Below are 21,691 nucleotides of genomic sequence, written 5' to 3'. Positions count from 1 at the left end.
CTATAGAAGTGAAAAATCAGAAGCTCTTTAAAGGGAAGAAGTAAAACAAAAGGACATAACCTCTGTTCAGTCCTTAAATATCTTTCCTAGCTTCAGCATCTTACAAACCTCCCTGTCCTTCTGCCCTTGTGCCCTACCTATGCATACGACCTCCTGTCTAGCAATAGTCCCAATCAAAATAGAAAGAGTGACTCCAGGCACTGACCGCATGGCCCTCTGACATTGGCCTGGCCCCCTGTACCTTCATCCCAAACTGTCTCCCTGGTTTGTTTATTTTCCTACTCCTTGTTGTTTATTTTGATGGCATATCCTTTCGGTCCAGTCTTGGGTGACCTCCTGACTCTCTTACATCCTGTTTGTAGGACCCCAGGCAAGCGCCGTAACTGCAGAGATGCCACAGCTTGCGCTCCATAGCCCCAATAGGAGACTTTGGTTCTAGCGGTGCAGGGCATTCTGAATACAGTTGGTGACCCCAGAGGTCATAAGAATGCACATTACCCTAGCTCTTATGCCTCCGCTAAATGGTGTGTAACCAGTTGAAACAGGGAGGTCCTAAATGCACAGATCTTGGGCAAGTCACTTAATCTCTCCAGGGTTCAGTATCTTCATCGACAAAACAGAAAGCTGGCTGGGTGAGATGCCACATGGCTGTGATCCCAGCACTCGGGAGAATGAGGCAGGAGGATCATGAGTTTGAGGCCAGCCTGGTCTACACAGTAAGCTCAAGACCAGCCTGAGCTATTTTGTGAGTGCTTATCTTAAAAGGGGTTGGGGGTTGGGTGTGATGGCACATGCCTTTAATCACAGCACGTAGGAGGCAGAGGTAGGAAGATTGCCATGAGTTCAAGGCCATCCTGAGACTATATACTGAATTCCAGGTCAGCTTGAGCTAGAGCAGACCCTACCTTGAAAACTCCTCCAAAAAAATGGCACATGCCTTTAATCCCAGCACTCAGGAGGCAGAGGTAGAAGATTGCCAAGAGTTCGAGGCCACCCTGAGACTACATAGTGAATTTCAGGCCAGCCTGGGCTACAGTGAGACACTACCTCAAAAAAAAAAAAAAAACAAAATAAAGGGGGGGAGAACCTGGAGAAATGACTCAGTGGTTAAGGTGCTTGCCTGTATGGCCTAACAACTAGGGTTCAACTCCCCAGTACCCATATAGAACCAGACGCACAAAGTGGCATATGCATCTGCAGTTCATTTACAATAGTATAGGCTCTGGTATGCCCATTCTGACTCCTCTCTCTCTCTCTCTCTCTTCACCAATACATAAAAACATTCAAAAATAAATAAATAATAAAAAAAAAAAAACTGTGGCTGGGCATGGTGGCACAGGTCTCTAATCCCAGCACTCAGGAGGCTGAGATAGGAGGGTGAAGATTATGAGCTTGAGGCCAACTTGGACTACAAATTGAGTTTTGGACCAGAGTGAGCTACAATGTAAGACTCCAATTCAAAAATAAGTAAATATGGGCTGGAGAGATGGCTTAGCGGTTAAGCGCCTGCCTGTGAAGCCTAAGGACCCCGGTTCGAGGCTCGGTTCCCCAGGTCCCACGTTAGCCAGATGCACAAGGGGGCGCAGCGTCTGGAGTTCGTTTGCAGAGGCTGGAAGCCCTGGCGCACCCATTCTCTCTCTCTCCCTCTATCTGTCTTTCTCTCTGTGTCTGTCGCTCTCAAATAAATAAATAAATAATTTTTTTAAAAAAAAGGTGTGCGCCACCGCACCCGGATTTAAAAAATAAGTAAATATGGTTGGAGAGATGGCTTAGTGGTTAAGGTTCTTGCCTGCAAAGCCAAAGGACCCAGGTTCCATTCCCCAGTACCCACATAAACCACAATAAGGCACGTGCATATGGAGTTCACTTGAGTGGCTGGATGCCATGGTGTACCCATTCTTATTCTCTATCTATCTATCTATCTATCTATCTATCTATCTATCTATCTATCCCTCTCTCTCTCAAAATGGATAAATAAATAAAAAAAACTAAACTAAAAAAAAAAAGAAGGAGGAAGAAAGAATGTCAGGCATGGTGGTACATGCCTTTAATCCCAGCATTCAAGAGGCAGAGGTAGGAGGATCACTGAGTTTGAGGCCACCCTGAGACTCCATAGTGAATTCCAGGTCAACCTGAGCTAGAGTGAGACTCGACCTTGGAAAACCTGGCCATTTGCTCGGGGCTACAGTGAGACCTTACCTTGGAAAAAATAAATAAATAAAAGCAAACCCTAACTGGGCATGGTGGTGCATGCCTTTAATCCCAGCGCTCAGGAGGCACAGGAAGAAAGAAGACTGCTGTGTGATTGAGGCCACCCTGAGACTACAGAGTGAATTTCAGGTCAGCCTGAGCTCGATAGAGACCTTGCCTCGGAACAACAAACAAACAACAGAAACAAACCCACACCACCTTGGGGCTACATGCAACATGCTTTTTCATTCCATTCCACGGGGATGTCTTCGCTAACACTATAAAGGAAATAAGCTTACAATTTTACAAATGAGATAATAGTCGCTCTGAGAGAGGTGATTTGTTCAAGGCTGCAAAATGAACCATTATGTTGTCTAACAAGCAACACTGGATCCCGGGCCATGTCGCCACAATGTTCACAAAATCCCCCTGGCACAGATTTATCAAAATATCCATCCAAGCTGGGTGTGGTGGCGCACCTTTTATCCCAGCACTCAGGAGGCTGAGGGAGGATGATTTCTGTGAGTTTGAGGCTAACCTGACAACACTTAGTGAATTCCCAGTCAGCCTGGGCTAGAGTGAGGCCCTCAAAAAAAAAAATTCATTAAAGAATGTTGTTATTATTATCTATTAGAGACAGAGATGGGGGGAGGGAGAGAGAGAGAGAGAGACAGAAAGACAGAGAGAGAATGGGCACACCAGGGCCTCCAGCCACTGCAAACAAATTTCAGATGCATGTGCCACTTTCTGCATCTGGCTTATATGGGACCTGGAAAATCAAACCTGAGTCCTTGGGCTTTGCAGGCAAACACATTAACAGCTAAGCCATCTCTCCAGCCCCCTAAATTTATTGAAGCTGGGCCTAGTGGCGCACATCTTTAATCCCAGCACACGGGAGGCAGAGGTAGGAAAATCGCTATGAGTTCAAGGACACCCTGATACTAAATAGTGAATTCCACGTCAGCCTAGGCTAGAGTGAGACCCTACCACAAAAACAGGGGGGCTGGAGAGACGTCTTAGTGGTTAAGATACTTTCCTGCAAAGCCAAAAGACCCAGGTTTGATTACCCAGGACCCACGTAAGCCAGATACACAAGGTGGTACTGCATGCATCTGGAGTTTGTTTGCAGTGGCTGGAGCTCCTGGTGTGCCATTCTCCCTCTCTATCTTTCTCAAATAAATAAATAAAACTATTTTTAAAAATTAAAAAAATATTGGGTAGGAAGATGGATCAGTGGTTAAAGGTACTTGCTTGCAAAGCCTGTCAGCCAGGGTTCAATTTCCTAGCCACCCATATAAAACCAGATGGGCATTCATTTGCAGTGACAAGAGACCCTGGCATACACAAACACACACACACACACACACACACACACACACACACATACGTCTTTTAAAGTTTACTGAGAATCAACTACTTCTAGGCACTACCATCATGCTAGGAATACTGAGCTATGTTCAACATGGTCCTTGCTCTCAAAAAGTTCACAGATCGGCCTGGAGGGATGGCTTAGAAGTTAAGGCACTTGCCTGCAAAGCCTAAGGACCTCGGTTTAATTCCCCAGGTCCCACGTAAGCCAGATGCACAAAGTGGAGCACACATCTGGAGTTCATTTGCAGTGGCTGGAGGCTCTGGTGTGCCCATTCTCTCTCTCTCTCTCTGTGCCTCTTTCTCTCAAATAAAATAGAATAAGAACCTACATAAAAAAGTTCACAGATCAATGTAAGAGAAAGCCAGGATCTCATAGGCACCTAACACTATACACCAGCGTACTAAGTGGTAAAAATGCAGGTATAAACCAAAGCACTGTCACAGCAGGGAATAAGGATGGTCTTTACAAGGGAAATAGAAAAGCTTCCTGAAGAAGCTGCAGCTGACACTTAGATGAACTTCTAAAGCCAGGCGTGGTGGCGCAGCCTCCAATCCCAGCACTCGGTAGGAGGATCGCAGTGGGTTTGAGGCCACCGTGAGACTACATAGTGAATTCCAGGTCAGCCTGAGCTAGAGTGAGACCCTACCTCGAAAAACCAAAAAGAAGGGGGGGGGAGGGGTAAATGTGTAGAAAAAAACAGGCAAGAAAAAATAGCACTTGAGAAAATCAGAAGTCACCCCATATGGCTGCAACAGAAAGCACAGAGGGACAGGCACAGAAGTCAAACTAGGGCAGGAGGCAGGGCATCAACAGAGGCTAGGGAGTTGGTGGTCACTGTCTCACTGAGGAGTAAGGCAGGGACCTAGTGTGTCAGCACCAGCTTACGTGAACCTTCTCCAACTACCAGAGGGAGCTGGCTGACGGAGAAGTGACCGAGCAAAGCTCCCTCACAAGGTCAGGTTTCGTGGTCTCCTTTTGCTCATGAAGACTTGACATCCACTCTGCAGTAGGACTTCCCTGCCCAAGGTTTTCTCCTTCTCAGTCATGCCTACTTCAGTCCACGGGCTGAGCACTCACCTCATCATTAATTCTTTTTTTTTTAAGTATTTTATTTATTTATTAGAGAGAGAGAAAAGCAGATAGAGCGAAGGTGTGCACCAGGGCCTCTAGCCACTGCAAACAAACTCCAGATGTACGCGCCACCTTGTGCAGCTGGCTTACGTGGGTCCTGGGGAATCAAACTTGGGTCCTTAGTCTTCGCAGGCAAGCGCCTTAACCACTAAGCCACCTCTCTAGCCCCTACCATTAACTCTTAATGTTAAGACTCTAATTATCAGAGCTCAATCAATACACAGAGGCAGAACAGAAGGTTTCAAATCAAGAACACCTGCTTTATGACTGCCCTATGAAAAATGTTCATTGTCAGGCTCAAAAACGGCATGAGGCATAGACTATATCCACAAGAAACTTGCAGTTAACCTGATGACAAAACAGAATTATGAGTAATCTATCTATACCTAATACTGTAATAGCAATATTTACTTTCATAATAAAGTACCAACTTGGGTAGCGTGTGTAATTAGAAAATGGGGCAATAATACTAAGGTACTAACTATATAACCAACAAGTCCCAGAAGGAGGAGGGAAAGACCAATATTGACTGGCATTATCAAAGGTCACTATTAATACTCCCACTGTTTGGCATTGGGTAGATGTTTCTTTTGGCCAAGCTTACTCCTTAGAAGAGAACCCTAGGCAGAAGCTTCTGACAGGCCACAATTATCTACTCCCCATTCATTCCTTTGCCAGTCCCCTTGTATAAACACTGTGATTTTCCACAGCCTGCTGTGCCCACAAGACAGTCCCCAAATGGTAGCCCTGAGCTTTTTACCTTCCCCTGCTGCTGGATGCTGAAGGGACCAGACAAGAACCAATAACTACCCTTCCGTTCCACCATCCAGATGTCACCAAGTATTTAACAACTGGCCAAGCAATGTTAACGAATTCTAAATTACACCCCCACCCCCACACATGCATCAATTTAATAGAGATGTTTAAGCTGATAAAAGGCAGTGGGGCTTTGCACTCTTTCCCTGTCTTCTCTACGCACAGCTCAAACTTCATCAAACTTTCCATCAGCAACTTTCTCAGACAAAGGGCTTTCCAACCACTTAAGCCGCCTAACACCCAAAACGCAGGGTGCCGCCCAGGCACTATGGGCATCTGAGTTTGTAGACAGAGAAAGGAAATAACAAACACCCTACCTCAACCATAAACTGTTCCAAGAAAGAATTTTCTTCAAATGGCTCAGTCTTCAATCGACCTGGAATTAAGGAGAAATAGACAAAGGAAGCATAAGTCTACCAATGAGATGTTCAGAGGACGCCCTTGCCTTCTTGGGAAGGGGTGAAGGACAAGACGTAGAGCAAGCCCTGACCCAGCAGGAGAGGTATGAGGGGGTAAGAGCACAAACAAACAAGAAGAAATGGAAATGGCACCAATGGCAGCAGGTTCAATGGCAGCATTTGCTTTAGAAGATTTTCCTGCCACAAAAACAAAGGTCACGTGGAACTTTGTACTGAAACTGGGGCCATGTTGCTTCCTAAACCCCCAAGTTCACATTGCAGTAATACCATCATTTTGGTCTTTGTTTGATTTTTCTTGCTTTGGGTTTTTTTTTTCTTTTTTTTTTCCTAATAGTTTTATTTGTTTATTTTTTAATCTTTATTTTAGAGAGAGCCAGCAAGCGAGAGAGAGAGAATTGGCACGCCAGGGCCTCAGCTACTGAAATCAAACTCCAGACACTTGGGCCACCTACTGGGCTTGTGCAGCCTTGTACTCGCCTCATTTTTGTGTGTCTGGCTTATGTGGGATCTGGAGAGTTGAACATGGGTCATTAGGCTTTGCAGGCAAGTGCCTTAACCACTAAGCCATCTCTTCAGCCCTATTTATTTATTTATTTATTTAAGAGAGACAGAAAAAGAGAATACAGAGTGAATTCCAGGTCAGCCTGGGCTAGCGTGAGACCCTACCTTGAAAAAAAAAAAAGAAAGAAGAAGAAAGAAAATAAGAACCAAGCATGGTGGCTCACGCTTTTAATCCCAGCACTTGGGAGGCAGAGGTAGGAGGATCACCATGAGTTTGAGGCCACCCAGAGACTACATAGTGAATTCCACGTCCAGGTCAGCCTGAGCTAGAGTGAAACACTACCTCAAAAAAAAACAAAACAGCCGGGCGTGGCGGCGCACACCTTTAATCCCAGCACTCCGGAGGCAGAGGGAGGAGGACTGCCATGAGTTCAAGGTCACCCTGAGATGACAGAGTTAATTCTAGGTCAGCCTGGACCAGAGTGAGACCCTACCTCGAAAAAACAACAAAAAAAAAAAAGAAAAAAGAAAAGAAAAAGAAAAAAGAAAATAAGATTTTTTCCATAACTATCTTATTAGTAATAACGGTGTTAGCACTTGTAATAAGGTTAAACTCGCTTCCATTAAACTCAACACATAGAAGGACAAAAAAGAGAGAGGCAGATAGAGAGAATGGGTACACCAGGGCCTGCAGCCACTACAAACGAACTCCAGTTGCATGGGCCACCTTGTACATCTGATTTTATGTGGGCACTGGAGAATCAAACCTGGGTTGTCGGGCTTGGTAGGCAAGTGCCTTAACCACTAAGCTATCTCCCCATCACCCCCCCCCCCACCTTTTAGATTTTTCAAGGTGGGGTTTCACTCTAGCCCAGGCTGAGCTGGAACTCTAGCTCTAGACTGGCCTTGAACTCATAACCATCCTCCTACCTCTGCCTCTCAAGTGCTGGGATTAAAGCGTGTGGCACCACACCTGGCTATCTTAATACCATTTTGTATAGCTGTTAGTGCCTTTCCAAGATCTTTCCTTGTCATTGATGTATGTGCTTGGTTATAACTTCTGTTGGCCACGTGGGCCCCACCCAGGTACTGGAGGCTGACAGTAAGGTCACTTAGTATCAGGTCCCCAGCTTCAGTTTCTGGTTAGTAGCCAGTACCAACCCTGGGGGAAGAAGCATTTTTCTAATTCAAATGAGAGTCTCTCTTTTTTCCAAGAGCACTAAACTACCTGTCATTCCCCACTCGATTTCTCAAGCAGGTCCTCTCACCTCGGCTCAACACAGCCCCGCTCTCCTGATAGTCTTGGATCTCTAGGTCCTTTATGCGGAGCAGGGCCGCCAGCTCCTTCGCCTGGCACTGCAAGGCCAGACTCATGCCCAGCAGAGGACGAATCAAATGTTGAGAGACCTTTGATGGACAAGAAATATCAATTAGCCAACAAAGTCTTTGAAAGTACTCCCTGGGGTTGGGGAGATGTTTCAGTGGTTAGGCACTTGCTTGCAAGCCTGCTGGTCTGGGTTTGTTCCTCCCAGAACCCACGTAAAACACGACACAAAGTGGTGCATGCGTGTGGAGTTTGATTGCAGTGGCTGGAAGCCCTGGCACACCCATTCTCACTCTCTTTCTCTCTCTCTCTTTTTCCTTCTCTCTCTGCTTGCAAATAAATGAATATTCAAATTTTTTCATTTTTATTTATTTATTTGAGACCAACAGAGAGAGAGAGAAAGAGGCAGAGAGAGAGAGAGAGAGAATGGGCATGCCAGGGCCTCCAGCCACTACAACGAACTCCAGACGTGTGCACCCCCTTGTGCATCTGGCTAACATGGGTCCTAGGAAATTGAGCCTTGAACCAGGGTCCTTAGGCTTCACAGGGAAGCACTTAACTGCTAAGCCATCTCTCTAGCCTGTTAAAATATTTAAAATAAAATAAAAAGTACTCTTTAGGCTGGAGAGATGGCTCAGTAGTTACGGCGCTTGACTTCAAAGCCTAAGAACCCTAGTTTGATTCCTTAGTACCCATAAAGCCAGATGCACAAAGTGACACATGCACCTAGAGTTTGTTGGCAGTGGCTGGAAGCCCCGGCATATCCATTCTCTATCTGCTTCTCTCTCTCTAATAAATAAGTAAACAAATAAATAATTCTTTTCTTTTTTATGTATGTGTGAGAGAGAGAGAGAAAGAGAGAGAGAGAATTGGCACACTAGGGCCTCCAGCCACTGCAATCAAACTCCAGACGCGTGGGATACCCAGTGCGCATGTGCAGCCTTGAGCTTGCATCACCTGTGCGTCTGGCTTACGTGGGATATGGAGAGTCAAACATGGGTCCTGAGGCTTCACAGGCAAGCGCCTTAACCTCTAAGCCATCTCGTCAGTCCTAAAAATTTTTTTAATAACTCCTTAACACTGTATTCACTACTAGAAGAAAAATACTCAAGAAGAAATGTTTCCACAGGAACTTAGCTTTGTGGATAAGCAATTCATTTACATGAATATAAATACAAATACAGTAGTCAAATTTATACATTTTAAAGAGATTCAAGGATTTCCTTTGTGGCCTAGATAAAGAATGAGAAGGATGGGGCTGGAGAGATGGCTTGCCTGTGAAGCCTAAGGACCCCGGTTCGAGGCTCGGTTCCCCAGGTCCCATGTTAGCCAGATGCACAAGGGGGCGCACGCGTCTGGAGTTCTTTTGCAGAGGCTGGAAGCCCTGGCGCGCCCATTCTCTCTCTCTCCCTCTATCTGTCTTTCTCTCTGTGTCTGTCGCTCTCAAATAAATAAATAAGAAATTTAAAAAAAAAAAAAAGAATGAGAAGGATGAATGAAGAACATCTCTGGACAGATAATCAACAGTTGTGATTTAAAGAGAAGAATTTGATTTAGTTGAGAAGAGGAAGGCTGACTCAACTCTCAGCAGATGAATAATAGAAAAGATCTAGGCAACCCTGAAGAAAGGAGCTGTGGCTAAAACAGCACACCACTGGAGTAAAAGAATCAAGAGAGGGGGCTGGAGAGATGGCTTAGCAGTTAAGGCACTTGCCTGAAAAGCCAAAGGACCCACATAAGCCAGATACACAAGGAGGCACATGCATCTGGAGTTCATTTGCAGTGGCTAGAGACCCTGGCATGCCTATTCTCTATCTTCTCTCTCTCTCTCTGCTTGCAAATAAATAAACAATATCTCTCTTCCCTCTGTTTCTCCCTGCTTGCAAATAAATAAAGGAGAGATGGCTTAGTTGTTAAGGTGCTTGCCTGCAAATTTAAGGACCCAGGTTCAATTCCCCAATACCCACTTAAGCCAGATGCACAAGGTGTCACATGTGTCTGGAGTTCGTTTGCAGTGGCTAGAGGCCCTGGCACACCTATTCTCTCTATCTGCCTCTCCCTTCCTCTCTCTCTCTCTCTCTCTCTCTCTCTCTCTCTCTCTCTCACTCTCTTTCTCTCTCTCATAAATAAATAAATAAAATATTTTTAACTGAAAAAAAAAGTTGAGAGCTTTGACGATCAAATTATATTTCATCATGTTTGTTTTTGTTTTCCTTTTTTAAAAAAAATTGTATTTGGGCTGGAGGAATGGCTTAGTGGTTAAGGCGTTTACCTACAAAGCCAAAGGACCCAGGTTTGATTCCCCAGGACCCATGTTAGCCAGATGTACAAGGGGGCACACACATCTGGAGTTCATTTCTCTCCCTCTTTCTCTACCAAATAAAATAAATAAAAATATTTTAAAAATTGTATTTGTTTACAAGCAGAGAAAGATTGAGGGATGGCTTAGCACTTAAGGCACTTGCCTGCAAAGCCAAAGGACCCAGGTTCAATTCTCCAGGACCCACATAAGCCAGATATACAAGGAAGCGCACACATCTGGAGTGAAGAGAGACAGGCAGAGAGAATGGGCACACCAGGACCTCCAGCCATTGCAAACGAACTCCAGACACATGCTCCACTGTGTGCATCTGGCTTTATGTGGATACTGGGGAAATGAACTCAGGTCATTAGGCTTTGCAGGCCTGCCCCTTAACTGCTGAGCCATCTTTACAGGCCCTGTTTTTGTTTTTCAAGGTAGGGTCTCACTCTAGCCCAGACTGACCTGGAATTCACTATGGAGTCTCAAGGCAGCCTGGAGCTCCCGTCTACCCTCCTACCTCTGCTTCCCAAGTGCTGGGAGTCGAGTGCTGGGGTTAAAGGCGTGTGTCACCATGCCCAGCCTCATCACGTTTTAAGAGCCATTTCAGGATTGATATGAGCCCAGAGCTAAAGTCGTTTCTCATAAATGCAGCATGTGTGAAAGAACTACATAGAAGAAAGAAAGCAAGCAGCCCACTTCACACACTTTGCTTTGGGGCAGCAGGATGCGTGCACAAAACTGTACCAGAGTGTAGCTACGGTGAGCCGCCATGCCATAATGCGCAGCTGTGTGAAGAGCCGTTTGATTCACCTGTACTAACGGTCCACTGGCCTGCCAAAGAAAATAAGCTCAATCATCAGAGCTCCTTTCACTTTCCCCAAGGAGATGAACTAAAAGAGGTCCTGAAAAGAAGAAATGCCCTGCATCAGGGGGTCAACAAGCTTTGTTGTGTAAAGAGCTAGACAGTCAATATTTTCAGCTCTGTGGCCCATACAGTCCCTGCCACAACTGCTCAACTTGGCTATTGTGGCACGCGAAGGCAGCCACAGACAATATGTAAACAAATGAGGTGGCTGCGCTCCAATATAACTTTACAAAACCAGGCAGCAAGCCAGAGTTGGCCTGCTGGCCATACACCAACCCTACCTATACGTAAAAAGGGAGCACTGTAGCCGGGCAAGGTGGTGCACACCTTTAACTACAGCACTCAGGAGGCAGAGGTAGGAGGATGGCTGTGAGTTCAAGGCCACCCTGAGACTACAGAGTGAATTCCAGGTCAGCCTGGGCTAGTGAGACCCTACCTCAAAAAACAAAAAAAAAAAAAAAAGAAAGAAAGAAAGAAAGAAAGAAAGAAAGAAAGAAAGAAAAGAAAAGAAAGAAAAAAGGGGGCACTTCAAATAAAATATTCCAACATGGGCTGGAAGTAAGGAAAAGGGACTAAGTGTCCCCCAAGATACACCCGCCAGTCTCATCTGGATCAGGCTCGGAAGTGGTGAGTCTTCAGACACTATGTTTGTTTTGTTTTGTTGAATTTTTTTTTTCCCCAAGTTAGGGACTCATTGTAGCCCAAGCTGACCTGGAACTCACCTCAGGCTGGTCTCGAACACACAGTGATCCTCCTACCTCTACCTCCCAAGTGCTTGGATTAAAGGTGTGCACTACCACACTTGGCTCTCAATGCCCGTGTTTTCACTTTCCATTATTTTTTTTCAGGTAAATGTTACCACGAAAAACTCACTGGTAGCCTGGCGTGGTGGTGCACACCTTCCATCCCAGCACTCGGGAGGCAGAGGTAGGAGGATCGCTGTGAGTTCGAGGCCACTCTGAGACTCCATAGCGAATTCCAAGTCAGCCTGGACAAGAGTGAAACCCTACCTCAAAAAACAACAACAACTCACTTTATTGTGACTCAAATTATGAGACTTTTTCCTACATTTCTCCAAGGATCAATTAAAAAAGACAAGATGTTGGGATGTGGTTGAGAAGGTGGGAGAAGTAGCTGAAGCTTTTGTAGCAATACCAAGAAAATGCAGGGCTCTTGGCACAGGGTAGGTCAAAGTCAAGTCCAGCTGTAGATAACCACCACTTCTTTCTGTCATACAGCACAGCCTCTCTCCCAGCCCAGGTCCTCCACACCAACTTAGACTGCCCGGAACATGTGGCTTTAAGATTTGCCTGCTCTAGGTCCAACCCTCTTCTTAGGAACTCTTTTGTAAATTTGGTCCTAGTCAAGGTAGATCGGAAAGAAAAGCATGCAAACACTGGTATAAAAGCTAATGAACAGAGCCAGATGTGGTGGTGCACGCCTTTAATCCCACCACTCAAGAGGCACAGGTAGGAGGATCGCTGTGTATTTGAGGCCACCCCGAGACTACGTAGTGAATTCCAGGTCAGCCTGGACCAGAGTGAAACCCTACCTTGAAAAAAAAAAAAGCTAATGAAGGGGGCTGGAAAGATGCCTTAATGGTTAAGGTGCTTGCCTGCAAAACCGAAGGACTCAGATTTGATTCCCCAGGACCCATGTAATCCAAATGCACAAGATGGTGCATGCGTCAAGTTCATTTTCAGTGGCTGGAGGTCCTGGCATGCTCACTCGCACTTTCTCTCTCTGCCTCTTTTTCTTGCTCTCAAATCTCTCTCTCTATTTTTATATATATTTAGAAATACTTTTTCAATATCTTATTTTTAGTTATTTATTGGACAGAGAAAGAGGGTCAGAGATTAAGAGAATGGACACGCCAGGGCCTCCAGCCACTGCAGGTGCATCTGGCTAACATGGGTCCTGGGGAATCGAACCAGGTCCTTCAGCTTTGCAGGCAAAACACCTTAACCGCTAAGCCATTCCTCCAGCCCTAGAAACAGATATTTTTATTTAAAAGAATGTTATTCAGAAACCCATTTCCCTACTGAATAAACAGAACTACTCTCTGAAAAAAAATTTTAAAAAAAAGAATGTTATTCAGGGCTGGAGAGATGACTCGGTGATTAAGGCGCTTGCCTGCAAAGCTTAATGACCAGGATTTGATTCTCCAGTATACATGTAAACCAGATGTACAAAGTGGCACATGTATCTGCAGTTAGTTTACAGTGGCTAAAGGCCCTGGCGCACTCTGTCTCTCTTCTATCTCTGAGTACAAGTAAATAAATAATTTTAAAATTTTTTAAAAGAATGTGGGCTGGGCATGGTGGTATGCACCTTTAATCTCAGCACTTGGGAGGCAGAGGCAGGAGGACTGCTGTGAGTTCGAGGCCACCCTGACACTACATAATGAATTCCAGGTCAACCTGGGCCACAGTGAGACCCTACCTCAAAAAAAAAAAAAAAAAAAAAAAAGGAAGAATGTGGGCTGGAGAAATGGCTTAGCTGTTAAAGTACTTGCCTGCAAAGCCGAAGGATCCAGGTTCAGTTCCCCAGTACCCACATAAAGCCAGATGCACAAGGTGGTGCATGCATATGGAGTTCATTTGCTACAGGCCCTGGCATGCCCATTCTCATTCATTCTCTTTCTCTCTCTCTCTTTCTCAAGTACATAAATAATTTTTAAAAAGACGAGAGCTGGGCATAGTGGTACATGCGAAATAGGAGGATCACCCTGAGTTCAGGGCTACCCTAAGACTACATAGTAAATTCCAGGTCAGCCTGGGCTATAGTGAGACCCTACCTCAAAAAGAAAGAAAAGAAAAGAGGGAGGGGGGAGGGAGGAAAGGAAGGAAAGAAAAGAGCAGTAAAAAAATGCTATTCAAAATCATATGGAAAGGCCCTGGCATGCCCATTCTCATTCATTCTCTCTCTCTCTTTCTCTCTCTCTCTCTCCCTCCCTCTCTCTCTCTTCCTCCCCCTCTCTCTTTCTCAAGTACATAAATAATTTTTAAAAAGAGAGCTGGGCATAGTGGTATATGTTTTTAATCCAGCACTTGGGATGCAGAAGTAGGAGGATCACCCTGAGTTCAGGGCTACATAGTAAATTCCAGGTCAACCTGGGCTATAGTGAGACCCTACCTCAAAAAGAAAGAAAAGAGGGAGGGAGGAAAGGAAGGAAAAAAAGAACAGTAAAAAAAAATGCTATTCAAAATCATATGGAAACCTACTTTTTTGAACAATGGAATACTCAGAGCTGTAGATTGTTGCTAGAAAATTTTCAATGCCAGGGATGGGGTACCTTCCAGTGAGTTGTTGGCCAGGAAGATCCCTGATGCCCCCAAAACATTATAGGCCATTGCTGAGGCTCTTGGTTTCCCACCAGGTAAGACCCTATTGCTGAAGACTCCACATACTTGGGCTGCAAGGCCACTGAGAAATGCTGCTGGAACTGAGCTGACAACCTCCTTCATGTAGATCAGCTGACAGAAAGCTGGAAGAAGCCATTCTGCATGCAGTTCAATGGGAGAAAGAGAAATCACCAGTGACGACATTCAACAGTGGACACTGCAAGCCTTATAATTGGCCAGCCAGGCCAAATGAGCCAACCGGTGCAATAGTGGCACATCTGTCATGATGGAAACCAATTGCCCTCTAATTGGACTGCAGGCCCACTCCATGGGAGGGAATACAGCCCTGATACTAAAAACTTAAAACAGGGGTAGTCATAAGCCCTAGGGGTGTCACGTCTGCTGCTGTCTGGCTAAATGTATATACTATGCTTATGAAACTGCCCAGTAAGCACTTCTCTTAATATTTATACCCTTATATTCATGCTACTCTCACTTTTGGTAGAGAATCTTCTCTTTTCAGATGGCAGTGACCTTGGGATGACTCAGAAGGCATCATGGTGCTGGAAAGAAGTGACCGGAGTGCTCAGTACTGAAATATCTCTATCATACCTTCCAAGGCTCAGGGTCTATTGTGGAAGAGGTGGTGGAAAGAATGTAAGAGCCAAAGGAAGGGCAGGACTCCTTACAACGTGCTCCCCCCCAGACACAAAATGGCCTGAATATCCATGACCTCACAGTGCCTGACACTACCTACACAAGACCATCATAAGAGGAGGAAAAGACCATGACATCAAAATAAAAGCGAAAAGACTAATTGAGAAGGGGAGGGGATATGATGGAGAGTGGAGTTTCAAAGGGGAAAGTGGGGGGAGGGAGGGCATTACCATGGAATATTTTTTATAATCATGGAAGTTTTTAATACAAAAATTAGAAAAAAAAATGCTATTGAAGGGGCTAGGGAGATGGCTCAGCAGTGAAAGGTGCTTACTTGCAAAGCCTGTTGAGCTACTTTCAATTCCTCAGCACCCACATAAAACTGGATTCAAAAAGTGGTACAAAGCCAGGCATGGTGGTGCATGCCTTTAATCCCAGCACTCGGGAGGCAGAGATAGGAGGATCGCTGTGAGTTCAAGGCCACCCTGAGACTCCATAGTGAATCCCAGGTCAGCCTGAGCTAGAGTGGGACCCTACCTCAATAGGGAAGGGGAGGGGAGGGGAGGGGAAGGGAGGGGAAGGGAGGGGAAGGGAGGGGAAGGGAGGGGAAGGGAGGGGAAGGGAGGGGAAGGGAGGGGAAGGGAGGGGAAGGGAGGGGAAGGGAGGGGAAGGGAGGGGAAGGGAGGGGAAGGGAGGGGAAGGGAGGGGAAGGGAGGGGAAGGGAAGGGAAGGGAAGGGAAGGGAAGGGAAGGGAAGGGAAGGGAAGGGAAGGGAAGGGAAGGGAAGGGAAGGGAAGGGAAGGGAAGGGAAGGGGACTGGGGAGACGGCTGAGTTGTTAAAGACACTTACTTGCAAAGCCTGACAGCCTGGGTTAAATTACTCAGGATCCACATAAAACCAGACACACAAAGTGATGCATGTGTCTGGAGTTAACCTGCAGAGGCAGGAGCCCCAGTGCACTCACACAGTCACTCTCTCTCCCTGCCTCTCTCTCCCTCTCTTTCTGTCAAATAAATAAATATTTTAAATAGTTCATTCATTTATTTATTTGAGAGCAAAAGAGGCAGAGAGAGAGAGTGAAAATGGGCATACCAGGACCTCCAGCAACTGCAAACACCAGAAGCACGTGCCAACTTGTGTATCTGGCTTACGTGGGTACTGGGGAATTGAACCTTAGTCCTTAGGCTTCGCAGGCAAGTGCCTTAACCACTAAGCAACCTCTCCAGCCCATAAGTAAATATTTTTAAATTTTACTTATTTATTTTATTATTTGAAAGAGAAAGAAAAAGAGGCAGACACAGAGAGTGAGTAAGGGCATGCCAGGGCTTCCTGCCACTGCAAATGAACTCCAGATGCATGCACTATTTAGTTCATCTGGCTTTACATGAGAATTGGGGAATTGAACTTGGATCCTCAGCCTTTGCAGGCAAGTGCCTTAACCACTAAGCAATCTCTCCAGCCTTATATAAATATTTTTAAAAACAAAAAGAAAGAAGCCAGTATGGTGTAGCATGCCTTTAATCCCAGCACTGGAAAGGCTGACATAAAATGATCGTTGTGAGTTCAAGGCCAAACTGAGATGAGACTAACTACATATTGACTCATAAGTCAGCCTGGGGTAGAGTGAAACCCTACCTCAAAAAAAAAAAAAGGAAAAGAAAGAGACATGAAAGGAAGGAAGGAAAGAAGAAAGAAAGCCACCAGAAGCAATTGCTTTAGAGAAGGAAAATGGGGGACTAGAGGAGGAGGCAGAAAGAAAACCTGCTTTTTTCACTGTATACCTTTAAAAGCTGTTTGAAATGTTTGCCTTTGGCATGAATTACCCATTCAAAAAAATGTAAATGGAAAGTATCACAAGAATGAGTAACAAACAAAACTTACAACCGCATGACCTCACAGACACACACCAGCCTGAAACAGTATCCGCCTACGTCCCTGCCAGTGTCTACCAGCTCTAACTCTTCCCTATAAAGTTCTCTCAGGTTTGGGGGTTTCCCTGGGATGACATTATCTGCTCTTAATGATAAATAGTTTATTTTAACTTAAAATATATTTGTTGGAGCCAGGCGTGGCAGTGCATGCCTGGAGGATCACTGTGAGTTCAAGGCCAGCCTGAGACTACATGAATTCCAAGTCAGCCTGGGCTAGAGTGAGACTCTACCTCGAAAAAAACAAAGAAAAAAAAAAATATATATATATATATGTATATTTGCGGAGGGCTGGAGAGATGGCTTAGCAGTTAAGGCACTTGCCTGCAAAGCCAAAGGACCCAGGTTCAATTCCCCAATACCCACATAAGTCAGATACACATGGTAGTGCATGCATCTGGAGTTTGTCTGCAGTGGCTAGAGACCTTGGTGTGCCCATTCTCTCCCTCTCCCTCTCTCTCTCATAATTAATATATATTTGTTAATCAATTGTTCAAAGTTAACTTCTTCCTTCGGCCAAACCTCACTCTTGCTGGGTGTGGTGGCGTACACCTTTAATCCCGGCACTTGGGAGGCAGAAGTAGGAGGAAGGAGGATCATTGTGAGTTCAAGGCCCTGAGGCTACATAGCAAATTCCAGGTCAGGTTGGACTAGAGAGACCCTACATCGAAAAAACAAACAAAACAAAACATAAAAAAAAAAAAAAGAAAGAAAAAGAAAACTCACTCTCCAGGGCTAGAGATGTCTTGGCAGTTAAGGTGCTTCCCTACAAAGCCTAAGGACCCAGGTTCAATTCCTCAGAACCAATGTAAGCCAGATGCTCATGCACATGGGTCTGGAGTTCACATGGAGTGGCTTGAGGCTCTGGCACGCCCATTCTCTCCCCCCCCCCCCCCCGCCCCTCTCTCTCTGCCTCTTTTTCTCTCTAATAAATAAATAAATAATAAAAATAATTTTTAAAAAAAAACTCACTCTCCAAAAACAAAACAACAAAAAACCCTCATTCTCCTCTAAACACTATTGCTTCTTCCATGACATAGGTCCTCAATCAGAAAAATGTGCTAAAATAGTCATTTTTCATTTTTCTTCAATTATAAAATTATGCAACTGATCTTTACAGCCCTTCTTTTTCAGTGCTGGGGATGAGCCTGGCCCGGCATACGCTAAGTGCTCTAATCCACCCTGTGCTCTTAGGGGCGGCTCTGGAGCCCACCAGCCCCCAATGACTAACTTTGTAGAACTCTGCAATGAGAGCAGCTACTGCCTGGGATTCTGTAAGGCTGTCCAAATGTTTGGGTCCTGGAAACAGAGATTACTGAGGAAATAGTGCCCTCTGGTGTCACCTGAAAAAGTCAACAGGGTTTTTGAATGAAATAAATTCTGTACCTAAAGCAGGATGGAAGATTTCACAAGAAATCCAATTAAAGCAGCAAATGGGATTGCTAGATGGTAGGCCATGAGCACAGGCCTTAGAGACTTAGTCACGAAGTCAGTCACAGCAGCACACACCAGCTACCTGAAAACCTGAGGTGGGGGATTACTTATGCCCCACATGCGCAAAGCGGCATATGCATCTGGAGTTCATTTGCGTGGCTACAGGCCCTGGTGAGCCCATTCTTTCCCAATCCTGCCCCCCAAATCAATAAATAGAATATTTTTTTAAAAGAAGGATCAACTTGGGGTGGAAAGATTGTTAGAGCCACAAGTTGGGACACTACGCACAGAGACATTGCCTCTTCCCCATGACTGATGGCTACCCCCACAATGCACAACCCACATTCCCATGGGATAACTGGCACCCCAACAAGGAGGGTTCCTTCGGGGGGGAGAACAGGGATGAGGGTAAGGATGGCACCAATGTGTGCTGTTTACACACTGAGTATGTACATAGCTAATAGAAAAAATCAACTCTTTAAAAAATACATATTTTTGCCGAGCATGATGTCACACATCTTTAATCCCAGCACTCAGGAGGCAGAGGTAGGTGGATCACCGTGAGTTCAAGGCCACCCTGAGACTACATAGTGAATTCCAGGTCAGCCTGGACTACAGTACAACTCTACCTCAAAAAAAAAAAAAAAATTTATATATATATATAAATCCAGTCAGGAAGCAGTTGGCACATGTCATTAATCCCAGCACTCAGGAGGTAGAGGTAGGAGAATCACCATGAGCTCAAGGCCAGCCTGGGACTACATAGTGAATTTCAGGTCAGCCTGGGCCAGAGTGAGACCCTACCCCTAAAATCCCCCCCCCCAAAAAAAAGAAGAAAAGGAAGAAGAAGAGGGGTTGGAGAGATGGCTTAGCAGTGAAGGCGTTTGCCTACAGAGCCAAAGGACCCAGGTTCAATTTCCCAAGAGCTTGCTTATCGGAGAAAAATTTCAAACAGGATTTGCAGAAATATGAGGGCAACTGGTATCCCCACTTGCACCCCACATCTGAACTGCACTTACCAGGAAAGGACTAGCTGGAATACAGTGGAAATGCCAATAGAAGGGGAGACCAGATAGCTCACTCCGGACCCGCAGAATCAGGGCTTCTGTCACACGCTCGCAGGAGAAAGTAGCTTCACTGGGGTGAACAGCCTCCTTCAACAAGGGGCGAAGCAGATCATCCAAATGACGGAGAAAAGCTGCAGGGGGAGCAGTCAGGCGCTTGTTCAGTTCCTAAAGAGACGGCATAGTGCAGAGTGAAGGTTCTGGAAGGAAAGTACTGCCTCATGAATGAGAGTAAAGGAGAGTGCTTGATGACATGAAGGCAAGGAGAATGAAAAGGGAAGGAAAAACATCACAACAGGAAGAAAAGAAATGTGGGGCTGGAGAGATGGCTCAGCGCTTAAGACGTTTATCTGCAAAGCCTAAGGAACCAGGTTCAATTCCCCAGTACCCATGAAAAGCCAGATGAATGCATCTAGAATTTGTTTGCAGTGGCTAAAGGCCCTGGCATGCCTATTTTCTCTCCCCTGCCCCCACCCGCTTCTCTCTCACACACACACACATTCTCTCAAATAAATAATAAATAAGAGCTGGAGGGATGGCTTAGCAGTTAAAGTGTTTGCCTGCAAAGCCAAAGGACCCAGGTTCGATTCCCCGGGACCCACGTTAGCCAGATACACAGGGGGCGCACACGTCTGGAGTTAGTTTGCCATGGCTGGAGGCCCTGGTGCACCCATTCTCTCTCCCTCCCTCCCTCTCTCCCTCTCTCCCTCTCTCTCTCTACCAAATAAATAAATATTTAAAAATAATAATAATAATAATAATAATAATAATAAATAAAAAAATACAATAAGCCAGGTGTGGTGGTATATGCCATGAATTCAAGGCCATTCTGTGACCACATAGTGAATTCCAGGTCAGCCTGGGCTAGAGTGAAACCCTGCCTCAAAAAAGAAGGAAAGAAAGAACGCATGCATGCACAAAGCTCAAGGTTCTGCCTAGGATAAGATCAATTTACTGAAGGGTACTGTAGACAGAAAATATATTCCATACCATCCATTACCATGCATGCAGAAACACACACAATGGTTCCAGGGTTTCAGGTAAGACAAGATAGGTTGAAATATTTGGGATCAAAGATGCTTCAAGGACTGGAGAGATGGCTTAGCAGGTAAGGCACATGCCTGCAAAGCCCAAGGATCCAGGTTCAATTCTCCAGGTCCCACGTAAGCCAGATGCACATGGTGGTACCTGTGTCTGGAGTTCATTTGCAGTGGCTGGAAGCCTTGGTACACCCATTTTCATTCCCTCTCTCCCTCTCTCTCTCTCTCAAATAAATAAGAAATAAATAAATCTTTTAAAAAATGTTTCAAATTGCTAATTTGAGGGGTGGGATTTACAGATGTACACGCAGACTTTACCAGTTGAACTCCTGTATTCTCAAAACCTGGACCAGGCATGCGGGCACACGCCTTTAATCCCAGCACTCGGGAGGCAGAGGTAGGAGGATCGCTATGAGTTCGAGGCCACCATGAGACTACACAGTGAATTCTAGATCAGCCTGAGCTAGAGCTAGACCTTACCTTGAAAAAAAAAAATCCAAAATGTTGCAAAACCTAAAAAACTTTGTTTTTTTTTTGTTTTTTTTTAAATTTTTTTTATTTATTTGTTTGAGAGCGACAGACACAGAGAGAAAGACAGATAGAGAGAGAATGGGTGCGCCAGGGCTTCTAGCCTCTGCAAACAAACTCCAGACACGTGCGCCCCCTTGTGCATCTGGCTAACGTGGGACCTGGGGAACTGAGCCTCGAACCGGGGTCCTTAGGCTTCACAGGCAAGCGCTTAACCACTAAGCCATCTCTCCAGCCCAGCAAAACCTAAAACTTAAAAAGGTTGAGAGCATTTTCAACTTAGGATCTTCAGATTAGGGAGGCTGAACTTGTCGCTATCTCAATTCAGTTCAGTCTTCTTTGCCAACTTTCAGGCAGCCGAGCTGGTTGTTATGAATGTCCTCTTACCTGCACGAGGAAGGTCACCTTCCCACCGCACCACAGTGCCACAGTGGAACTGCTCTTCACACTCACCTTGGCTCTCTGGCTGACCACACTGGTGTCCACCTGCTCATGCCACACCTGTTGAAGGTCTGAAACCAGCAAGGCATAACCTTGGCGGGTGACGTAAGCCTTGGCCAAGAGTGCATTCCCGCCGAGCTGCAGCCATGCCCATGGCTGTGTGAGCAGGCCCTGCTCCACTCCCTCCATCTGTAAGGAAGATCTAATTTAGCAAAGTGCTTCCACAAAACTGAAGCCTCCACGGTCAACACCCAGGCAACTTTATGATGAATGAACTCTGATAGATCTCCTCCATGATTTAAAAAAAAAAAAAAAGAAAAAAGAAGAAGCAGCAA

The 21,691-nt window shown here is 45.4% G+C and overlaps 1 protein-coding gene across 2 annotated transcripts in view; it reads right to left on the bottom strand.

Moving 5' to 3' along the window:
- Nhej1 (non-homologous end joining factor 1) overlaps positions 1-21,691 on the bottom strand; it is a 143,918-nt gene that overhangs the window by 115,121 nt on the left and 7,106 nt on the right. For both annotated transcript variants that reach the window (XM_004662918.2, XM_045147670.1), the window contains exons 2-5: positions 21,369-21,545; positions 19,303-19,515; positions 7,698-7,836; positions 5,827-5,885 (exon numbers count right to left, since the gene is read on the bottom strand). In XM_004662918.2, coding sequence (XP_004662975.1) covers positions 5,827-5,885; positions 7,698-7,836; positions 19,303-19,515; positions 21,369-21,545 — 588 coding nt within the window. The remainder of the gene's footprint in view (positions 1-5,826; positions 5,886-7,697; positions 7,837-19,302; positions 19,516-21,368; positions 21,546-21,691) is intronic.

Source organism: Jaculus jaculus, chromosome 4 (genome assembly GCF_020740685.1).
Source record: "Jaculus jaculus isolate mJacJac1 chromosome 4, mJacJac1.mat.Y.cur, whole genome shotgun sequence".
Lineage (NCBI taxonomy): Eukaryota > Metazoa > Chordata > Mammalia > Rodentia > Dipodidae > Jaculus > Jaculus jaculus.
This window is presented reverse-complemented; position numbering and strand designations above follow the sequence as displayed.